Here is an 11,236-nt window from a genome sequence, read left to right as displayed (position 1 = left end):
GTTAAATGCAGAGGAGTAATTTCCCTTCGGGGACTAACACAACACACTTTACTTTACTTTACTTTACTTTGCATGATGTCCACGTCACTGTAAGTTTCTAGCTGACTCTCAGGTGTGACAGGTGTGCCAGCAGGAAAGAGTCATAAAATCCTGCATCCTGAGGTTTGTCATGCAGGATTAAAGGAGCCAGGCTTTGTTCACACAGCTAGGATTGTATTTTACACTGACCCTGGGTCAGTATAAGTATCATACAGTTTAAACGAAGCACTGAAACTTGCACATATTTATTAGAGATGCATTGAAGCTAATCGAGATATTTACTATTAATCTGTGGCTGCGATTAATCACTTTACTGGAAACTTTATTAACTAGTAACTTCATCAGTCATGACAGAAGCTAATATTTCTGTCCCAACATCGTTTAAACAGTAACAGCTTTACTACAATATAAGCTAACGTTTACACCGTAACTTTAAGCTAGCACCATAAAGACGGTAAAACACGTAATAATATCTACAAATGCATCTTAAAGCTGTTATATTAGCACTCGCTGTATTATTAACATAACCACATTAACATTATTGACACTCGCTGACTTTTAATAGTCATTTTATAAATGCCGTCCGTTTAAATGGTCTCACCTGTAACACTGCTGTATCCACGGTTCCAGCCAGAGTGGATTCTGGAGTCTTCCACGCTCCTGTTAGTGATCCTCCATCTGGATGGATGATAACAACCTTCTGAACAATCTAGCAGGTGGAGATGGCCCATATCTATGGGACTGATTTCTGCTAATAACGCCTGATGGACTGAACATCCGAAGCGGGTCACCCGGTCGCTAGCTGTGCCATTACCCAGCATACACCTCTCCCTCCATAAATGCAATAAACGATACAAAAGTAATGGCCTATAATTAATTTATCTGCTGTATCTGATGTTTCTCAGGTAGTTGTTTACATTATATAATATATTGTGTTCAGTACACGTCACTACAATGTGATTTCGAAATACAGTATATAAATATACGGACAACAGGCTCTTCATGGCAATCTCTTGTCGTCAATAAACAACGTTTAGGGAGCGCTATAGTATTCAATAGGAGGACCCTGCACGTCAATTCTCGACGCGAGGGGGGTACCCTGCGCGTCGATAAGTGAAGCAGAGGGAGCCTGACCATGCGTCACACATTTGACGAGTTGGGAGTGAGAACGTGTTGGTCCGTCAGAGGATAGACTTTAAAGTTCTGATGCTGGTCTATGAAGCTCCGAATGGTTTAGGACCAAAATACATCAGTGACCTCCTGACCCAGTATGAACCTTCCAGATCCCTCAGGTCATCTGGATCCTGTTTTTTATCAGTTCCCAGAGTCAGAACCAGACATGGAGAAGCTGCATTCAGCTTTTATGCTCCGTATATCTGGAACAAACTCCCAGAAAGCCTCAGATCAGCTGAAACACTCAGTTTATTTAAATCCAGGTTAAAGACTCGCCTGTTCTCAGCTGCATGTGAATAAAGTACCAAATGCACACTGTTTTACTTTTAAGCTTAAATTCCAAAGCTTATATTTTAACTAATGATTTTATCTACTGTTTCTTTCTTTTTTTCATTTTAAGTCATGCTTTTCATTTGTTTTTATTTTTAAATGTGTCTGTAAAGCACTTTGAATAAGGCAAGTTTATTTCTATAGCACAATTCAACAACAAGGTGATTCAAAGCTTTTCCGCACAGTCCTCTTTGGTGACATCTGGTGGACAAAAATATGAAGAGCAGCTTTAAAAAAATGAACTACTTCATTGTGATTGCCCAATCGGCAGAGCAGCTCTGTGTGTTATCAGGCTGATATGGTGCTTCGAACAAGTATTTTCTTTTTCTTTTCTTTTTTTCTTTTTTTGGGGGGGGAATTATCGTATGTCTATTTGAATAATAAATCAGATAGATAGATAAATAAACATGTGACATGGTGTGTTCTCCTGTTGCTTGTGACTTCTTGATGTTTTTCACTAATACAAATACATTAAAAAATACTCTCTATTTATTTTTTTATTTTTTTTATTTTTTTTTTGTTTCACACATGGTACAGCAGTAATTCATTTCCCATACACAACCTTCCATTCAATTAAAGTAACACTGTTTCCATGCATGAAAAGGAGCAGGAAGAAGAATAAATTCTTATGACACCTGCCCCCTATCTGTGACAATACAAGTAGGCAACCAAAATTACACTCTGACAATATTCTGCACATAACAAAACAAAACAAACAAAACAAAACAATATACTCAACAATGAGCAATACCACTAAATATCAAACTAAAAGGATCATTTTTTCTACAATTAAATCCTGTTACTTTCAACTTCTTCATACTGGTTTATCATTTTTATTCTTATAGCAGATTTTAAATTGAGAAACATTTGTACAACACTTAAGATGATCATTGAGAGAGTTCCAGTTTCTTATGCCTATGACTGTTGGACACATTTGCCTTTGTGTGGTTCGAGCAAACCGATGCTTAAATAAAACTTCCTTCTGCCGTCCCTATTTTCTGAACACAATACAAATAAACTTTGTAACTTAAGAGGTAGTGTTTTACTTTTTGCCCTAAACATAATAATTAATGTCTGTAATTTCACTATATCTTCTAGTTTTAATAATTTCGATTTTATAAAAAAACTATTAGTGTGTTCTCTATATTTAACATTATGCATAATTCGAAGCGCTCTCTTCTGTAATAAATATAATGGTTTCATATTAGTCACATATGTATTCCCCCATACTTCAACACAATAACTCAGATAGGGTAGAAACAATGAGAAATATATTATTCTCATTGTCTTGTAATCTAATATATATCTTAGATTACCCATGATATAAATACTTTTAGCCAACTTTTTTTAACATGTTCAATATGAGATTTCCATGTTAATTTGTCATCCACTATTACACCCAGAAAACGCAATTCTGTCACTCTTTCAATTGATACTCCCTCTATAGATAATACTATCTCTTCCTCCTTTACGGGTTTCCGAATATCATAAACTTTGTTTTTCCAAATTCAGCGATAACTTATTTACATCAAACCACTTTTTAATTTTTTTTTCATTTCAATAACCATAATTTTAACCAATTGTTTCAAGTTTTCTCCGAACAATAAAAATTTGTATCGTCTGCAAACAAAACAAAATTTAACATTTTTGACACATCACAAATGTCGTTTATATATAAATTAAAAAGTTTTGGTCCTAAAACAGAACCTTGAGGGACCCCACATTCTATTTTCATTCTATCAGATGAATTGCCTAAACACTGCACATACTGAAACCTATTATCTAAATAACTGCTTAACCAGTTCAATACTATTCCTCTCACACCATAAGTACTTAACTTAGAAATCAAGATGGAGTGTTGCAGAGTAACAATGTACAACACAATTTTATAATAGGTTGTGAGTATGCTTGTGCTGTGAGGTCCCTGCTTCCACCTGATTATATAATTAACCAGCAGACAGGTATGTTTATATCCTCCTGAGAGCCTATTCATTTAGGTCCTCTGTAATGGACATTTGTTTTGGTCTATGTCTTTTGACTTATTATCCTAATAAGTCCTGATGGACTACATAGAGAACATCCTGTCTTTCCATTGATAGCTCATGTGTTTGGGTGGTGTCTTTTAGCTCCAAAGAGGAAGAAAATCACAAAAACCATTCAATGGGAAGGTTCATTTTCCCTCAACTATCAGGAGGATATATAATATACTATAACTTCTATGATTATGTGTATATCATATTTCTTATGTACATTTTAGACCTGGGAGCAGAAATGCTGATGAACTGGTTTTTATTTAGGAACAGGCAGAGCATCCTCTCTTCCTGGCTCCATGTCTATAATTATGTCGCACACTGATTCACTCTCACAAAATCACCAAAACACAGCACAAATCCCACCAATGGTTCAATTCCTTATAAATCATTGAATCAGGTACTGAAGCAGTGACGTGCTGAATGAAGCTTCAGACGTCATTGATCACGTGACTCTGTTCAGTCAAACCAAGCCTCAGCACAGCGTTTCTGTAGCAGTGTGTTGATTTTTTTGACTCACGTGCCGGAGCTTCAGCTTTAAACGGGCCATCACCATCAGAGTTAATGGAACCATGTCCCACTACTGGGCTACTCTGTTTTATTCTGTGTTAAGTTTTTGAATGTGAATTTTCTCTGTTAAGAATAACAAAGAAAATGTAATGAAGTGATTTTAAAGTTTAAAGTTTGTGTTAAACCTTGTAAATCAGAGAGAGAGAGAGAGAGATGAGGTGTGGGTGGACATCGGATGATTAAATGTCAACAACCTGATTGGCCCAAGTGTGAAGATGTGACGTCCAGTGAGGGAAGGGGGGAGAAAGGGTGAGCAGGTATAAAAGTGAGGTGAAGAAGAGATTCGGGGTTCTTCCCTTTTGTCCTCTGTGAGATGAGCAGTTCAGAAGTTTGGATCTAAGAGGTTCACAGTTAAAATTCCAGCAGAGACGCTAAAAGGAGAACCACAGTCCAACCTGTGAATGTTTTTAACCCTTTGTGAAACAACAAAGGCATAAATATGATCATATAAATATTATCTACTGGGTCAGACTCACAGGATCAGGGATTAATCTGTGCTGTTAATAGTGTAATGGAACATATAATTTGTACATATAATTTCATATGTAATTATGATGATCTTTACCCATTAAGATTTTAAATGAAACGATAAACAAAGGGCAAGAAAACTGAGTTAAACTCCTGAGTCTACTATATATTTGCACCATGAATAAATGAATTGTTTGCACCAGTAATAAATAATCAAATATATCAAATTATCATCAATTATTTAAATAAAAAGAACCATCGCACCAAACAAAACAACAATTCAACAGACAGTTCTATAAAACTGTGGATGATTCAAAGTGCTGCTATAACTGCACAACAAAACTGCAGTGAGAAAAGCTTTGGATGTTCAGTTTAGTTATAATGACAGTTAAACAACTAAAATACTCGATTAAGTAGGTGAGACAAAGTTACATTTACTGGATCAGTTTAAGACCAAAATACATTTGAATGAATTACTGACATGGACACTTTGTGAAAAATTACTAAACAGTTCAGGCAAAATTTTACTAAAACCTTGAATTAATCTTGAAAGTTTTCATTTCAAGCACATCTTGATGTTTTCATTGAAAATCCACTGTGACTGTGTACACAGGAAAAACTACAAAATAATGTTTTGTTTGTTTGTTTTTGTAAACACTGTGGACCGATCTGCATTTGTTATTGCTAAATTTAAATATTTGTTACTATTTAATGATCATAATCTCATTTGAACATAGGTTTGATTTAGTGGAGTCAGTTGTTCCCATGCATCATTCTGTAAGTGTGAGAATGAACTAAGATTAGAAAATGTCAAAATATAAAGTGTCATTTATTTTTATTCATCACAGCATCCTAAACTTTGCTGAACTTGAAATATGAAATGAACTCACTGAGTGTTGACTGTCAAATTTCAAACATCCAAGTAAAGATAAACTATTAAACTTTAACTGGGTCAGACTTGTTACTGCATCATGTAATCAAACATACCACACCCTGCATCATTTGAATGGCTCTTGGTCGCTCTGTAAGAATATTTCTTTAGTGCCTCCCTTCACAGATGTGTCTGTATCAGGATGGGTCTAAACAACATGGTGTAAATGCAGTTGCTGGTGAGCCTCATTTCCTGTAGGAGGTGAACAAGAGCAGAGATCTGTTTCCCTTCAGAGCACAGAGGTTGTTTCTGTTCAGAGGAAGTGAAACTGTCTGACAGTCACTGAGAGACAGTGAAACGGCACAGCACATGAATCAAATGGACCAAACAAAATTCTGCTGTTCAGTCTGTTTGGATCTACTGAAGGATCCGGTGACTATTCCCTGTGGACACAGCTACTGCATGAACTGTATTAAAAGCTTCTGGGATGAAGAGGAAAAGAAAAAAATCTACAGCTGCCCTCAGTGCAGACAGACTTTCACAGCGAGGCCTGTCCTGGTGAAAAACACCATGTTAGCAGATTTAGTGGAGGAGCTGAAGAAGACTGGACTCCAAGCTGCTCCTGCTGATCACTGCTATGCTGGACCTGAAGATGTGGCCTGTGATTTCTGCACTGGGAGAAAAATGAAAGCCTTCAAGTCCTGTTTGGTGTGTTTTGTCTCTTACTGTGCGAAACACCTTCAGACTCATTTTATATCCTCCGCATTTGAAACACACAAGCTGGTGGAGCCCTCCAAGAAGCTCCGGGAGAACATCTGCTCTCGTCATGATGAGGTGATGAAGATGTTCTGTCGTACTGATCAGCAGAGTATCTGTTATCTCTGCTCTGTGGATGAACATAAAGGCCACGACACAGTCTCAGCTGCAGCAGAAAGGACTGAGAGGCAGAGAGAGCTGGAGGTGAGTCGACAAAACATCCAGCAGAGAATCCAGGACAGAGAGAAAGATGTGAAGCTGCTTCAACAGGAGGTGGAGGCCATCAATCAGTCTGCTGATCAAACAGTGGAGCACAGTGAGAAGATCTTCACTGAGCTGATCCATCTCATCCAGAAAAGAAGCTCTGATGTGAAGCAGCAGATCAGATCCCAGCAGGAAACTGAAGTGAGTCGAGTCAAAGAGCTTGAGGAGAAGCTGGAGCAGGAGATCACTGAGCTGAAGAGGAAAGATGCTGAGCTGAAGCAGCTCTCACACACAGAGGATCACATCCAGTTTCTACACAACTACCCCTCACTGTCAGCACTCAGTGAGTCTACAGACTCATCCAGCATCAATATCCGTCCTCTGAGGTACTTTGAGGATGTGACAGCAGCTGTGTCAGAGGTCAGAGATAAACTACAGGACATTCTGAGAGAGGAATGGACAAACATCTCACTGACAGTCACTGAAGTGGATGTTTTACTGTCACTACCAGAGCCAAAGACCAGAGCTGGATTATTAAAATACTCATGTGAAATCACACTGGATCCAAACACAGCAAACGCATGGGTGTTATTATCAGAGGGGAACAGAAAAGTAACATTAATGAATCAACAACAGTCTTATTCTGATCATCCAGACAGATTCACTGGATGGTGGTCGGTCCTGAGTAGAGAGAGTCTGACTGGACGTTGTTACTGGGAGGTGGAGTGGAGAGGGGGAGGAGGTTATGTAGCAGTCGCATACAAGAATATCAGCAGAAAAGGATATGAATGTGTATTTGGACATAATGACAAATCTTGGTCATTAGATTGTAACAACAACTTTTATACATTTTGGTACAACAACATCCAAACTCGTGTCTCAGGTCCTCGTTCCTCCAGAGTAGGAGTGTACCTGGATCACAGAGCAGGTATTTTGTCCTTCTACAGCATCTCTGAAACCATGACTCTCCTCCACAGAGTCCAGACCACATTCACTCAGCCGCTCTATGCTGGACTTTGGGTTTATGATTTTGGAGACTCTGCTGAGTTGATTAAAGTGAAATAGACTGAAGTCTTTCATATTGTGTGTTTAAATCTGTATTTTACTTTCATTTTATTTTCTCTCCATCATTTCTGCACAGAGATCAGCTGTCAGTCAAACATTATGGGTGGTACCTCCACATCTTCTAGTTGTTCGCTTGATGTTTCTGAGTTTTTAAAGGAGATCTTTTCTGTGACTGTTTATGGAGGCTATCACTGCTCAGCATCATTTTCATTTACTAAAATATTTCTCCACATGAAAATGTAAACTTCTCTATCCTCTAAATGTTTCTGGAATATTTGTATTGAAAAATGTCGACATTTCTCTTTATGAGTATGGCAGACCATGTGTGTGTGTTTGTGTTTGTTTTTGTCAAAATCATCAAACAAATGAGGAAAAACTGTGATTTTAATGAATGAATTCATATATTGTGTTGATGTTTTATTGTGTGAATAAACTGGAAGGTTTGACTATAAATCAAACTTTGAACAAAGTCTTTTCTTCTGTCTTCATTCCAGGATCTCACTCAAATCTGATGCAGAAAATATGAAACTAATCTGAGAGAATAACTGAAGCAGTTTTCCTCCTGAAGCATCACAAAGTTCAGAGTTCATGTTTAGAGCAGAAGATTCAGCAGTCGCTCTGTGACCTTTCAACTTTCTTCACTAAAACAGCTTCATTACAGAGAAACAAGTCACATTTTCTTGATGTTCTTAAGTCCTTTCAGATGTTTGTAATGGTCCTTGAATGCAGCATCAGTGTCGCAGGTTTAAAAGGTCACTTTCTGTTGTGTGCAAAGATTTCCTTCAGATATGGTCTTTAATCAGTAAAGTCAGTGATACAGCAGTGTCATTAGCTGTGTTATTGGCACCAGGCTGTGTTTATGTATGTATTTAATTCTGTCTGAGGATGTCTTCAGCATGAAGTGATCATTTGCTCAGCTGCTGTGTCTCATCTCTTATCAGACATTGGTTGGAACAGAGTTTTGTTGCTGACCATCTGACAAGAGGGTGAAGAAAAGCTTCAGGCTTCATTTGGACACTACGTTGGACAGAAGTCTCCACAAAAATGACTCAGAAACACAAATATTATTAATGAAAGTCCAAATTTCAAAAAGGGGTCATACATGATCCTGAGAAGTTCCTTGAACGTTTGAACATGAGTCAGAGGGTTGTCAGGTTTCTACACTGCATCGTGGCATCAAGCCTGAGATGTCTGTGTGAACAAGTATGGAGGACACAAATGCACAGACGGAGTCGAGCTGTTTACTGCTGATGAGGAAGGAAAATAGTCTGTTGGATATTAAAGCAGCATTTATTAGAGTAAGAACAGATACTTGTGTCCTTCATTTGATCCCCGTCAATTTACAGAAGACTTAAGGACCTTTTGACTTCTAACATACAGCTGCATGTTTACAATTTTATTATTTATTTATTTCTAGCAAATCGAGACTTTACTGATTAAAGACATATAATCAGACATATTACTGTTACTTTCTGAAAAAGACTCACATAAAGCAGATTTATCACAAGCAAACATCAAGACACATCCTTCATGGCTTAAAGTTGCAGTGGGACTCTTTCGCCATCTGGTGGTTGTAACAGTTATGACAACTGTTCCTGCATATATGTCCCTCCTCAGTGTGAAGAAGACTGGACTCCAAGCTGCTCCTGCTGATCACTGCGTGTTCCTCCTGTGTCTAAAATCTATTTCCATTATGAATCAGGAAACTGTTTGCACCAATCATAAAGGCAATAAAATCGTCACACACTAAGAAATAACAAAAGGAATTGTGGATTTCAAGGAGATTTTCCCTCGTTTTTGAAATCATAAGAATACAAACTAATGCAAGACTGTCATGTTTTCATAAGTTTGTAGAGACACTGTTCTGTTGTATTCTAGGACATCAGTCACTTTTTAAATGCATGCTACTCCTCCTCCTCCTCATCATCATCATCATCAGCAGCAGCAGCACCCATGACCTCCTTTTAGTCTTTGTTTTGTTATTTTTCAGAGTTCAGGAGACGTTCTTATGCGATTTCCACAGTGTACAAGTACTGTTTAGACCCTTTACCTAAAAGAAAAGAGTAAAGTACAAAGTAGATTTACTCACTGCAGGAAAATAATGCCTCAGTCTGATATATTGTCTTATATGACAAACTCAAACTGATGCATCAAAGTGTAAGCAGCATTTTCCTGTTACAGCTGGTCTAGATGGAACTGATCTGATCTCCTTTATGTACAGGTAGATATCCAGTGGGTTTGCTAAGGGTCACAGATGAGGGGCTGTGTGAGATGTTCAATGGGAAAGGAAATAAAACCATTGTTCCAGACCTGCAGCTAAGATACTCGAGTATCTTCAAATATGAAGCTGAGTATTACTTCCATACTTTCCTCCACTGCTGATGACCTTGTTACCTGCTGCTCCCTGTTAATGATCAGCCTCAGTTCTGATAGTAAACTGTTGGCTCTCGTTCTGTCAGGTTGTTGCTCAGTGACGTCTTGTTTTCATTTTCCTTCTTCTTCAAATGTGTCTTCCTTTAACTCTTTGCTTTTGTTTCTGCTTCAAACACCAAATGATACACGTGCTGCACCTCTGATGGTTTGTCAGAGAGCAGAACAATTTACATTACAGACATTATTTTACAGTTGAACATAAACTTTAAATGCATCATGTGTTTCCCATTACTGGCTAACTTGTCCGTGTCTTTTGAAAGGTGATAGTTGTGTATCTTTAATCAGTTAATGCAATATGCTTGACTGAAAGAGCCATCCAGCGGGTCAGATGGAGAATTTTTCATGCCGAATCTGACCCACGAGCCTTGTGTTTGACACCCCTCATTTATACCTTTTCCCTAAAAGAACAGATTCAATTACAGTGTGGATTTGCTCACCACAGGAAAATTCATGCCTGGATGTGATAAATTGTGTCATATCTGATCTCTAAGCATCATTTTAACTGTCACAACTGGTGAAGATGGAGCTGAACTCACCAGCAGCATGTATAGTTAGATTTTTACTGGTTAGCAAATGTTCACAGATGAATATCAGCGGCTGTGAGATTTTTAATGGGAGTGAAAAAAAATGTTACAGTTTCTGGAAACTTGACTTTGTTTGAGTTTCTAAAAATCCATTTACATCTGAAGTGGCGCTGAGCAACAGCTGCTTTTTGTGAGAGGGAAAAACAAGTTGTTGTTGTTTTTTTATTTAAAACTTAACCTGAAGGTTGTGCCACAATTTCAGCTGCAAGAAGTGCAAAACAGCACATAAGTAGAAAAAATTATTATTGATTAAAGTCCCTGAAAGTATAAAGGAGAGTTTTACATGTACTTGGATACTTTCAGCTACTCTGCGTGACTTTTGTACCCTGCTGCTCCTGTTAATGATCAAACTCTGACTGACAGTAAACTGTTGACCCTCGTTCTGTCACGTTGTTGATCAGTGACGTCTTGTTTTCAGATGTCTGCCTTTAACTTTTTGGTTTTGTTTACTGAGTAATATACCAGGTGTTGAAGCTCTGATGGTTTTTCAGAGAGTAACAACTTTTATTACAGTGAACATTTTAAAACTCAACATAAACTTAAAATGAATTATATGTAACATATTATTGGCTACTTTAACTGTGTTGTTAGGATCTCTATCTTCCTGTATTATCTGTACTTGAAGGACTGTGTATATGAAGAAGGACTTGAGCCTGTTAATCATCTGTGGATGTGAAAACCTTCAATTTCAGTCCGAAAGTCAGAAATGGTTT

The 11,236-nt window shown here is 37.7% G+C and overlaps 1 protein-coding gene across 2 annotated transcripts; it reads left to right on the top strand.

Moving 5' to 3' along the window:
• Positions 1–5,808: 5,808 nt before the first annotated feature.
• LOC120436797 (E3 ubiquitin/ISG15 ligase TRIM25-like) lies at positions 5,809–8,237 on the top strand. 2 transcript variants are annotated; one of them, XM_039607662.1, is made up of 2 exons: positions 5,809–6,642; positions 8,001–8,237. In XM_039607662.1, the coding sequence occupies exons 1-2, from the start codon at positions 5,851–5,853 to the stop codon at positions 8,016–8,018; spliced, it is 810 nt and encodes a 269-aa protein (XP_039463596.1). In that variant the 5' UTR covers positions 5,809–5,850; the 3' UTR covers positions 8,019–8,237. The 2 variants fall into 2 exon arrangements, 1 of the variants encoding a protein (XP_039463596.1); XR_005610603.1 differs by lacking the exon at positions 5,809–6,642 and adding an exon at positions 7,285–7,369.
• Positions 8,238–11,236: the final 2,999 nt, after the last annotated feature.

The sequence above is a fragment of the Oreochromis aureus genome, unplaced genomic scaffold (genome assembly GCF_013358895.1).
Source record: "Oreochromis aureus strain Israel breed Guangdong unplaced genomic scaffold, ZZ_aureus HiC_scaffold_23, whole genome shotgun sequence".
Lineage (NCBI taxonomy): Eukaryota > Metazoa > Chordata > Actinopteri > Cichliformes > Cichlidae > Oreochromis > Oreochromis aureus.
Note: the sequence above shows the minus strand (reverse complement) of the source record. Positions and strands in the feature narration are given on the sequence as shown.

Coding starts and splice junctions, on each gene's coding strand:
- LOC120436797 (XM_039607662.1), top strand. CDS start 5,851: ATGAATCAAATGGACCAAACAAAATTCTGCTGTTCAGTCTGTTTGGAT.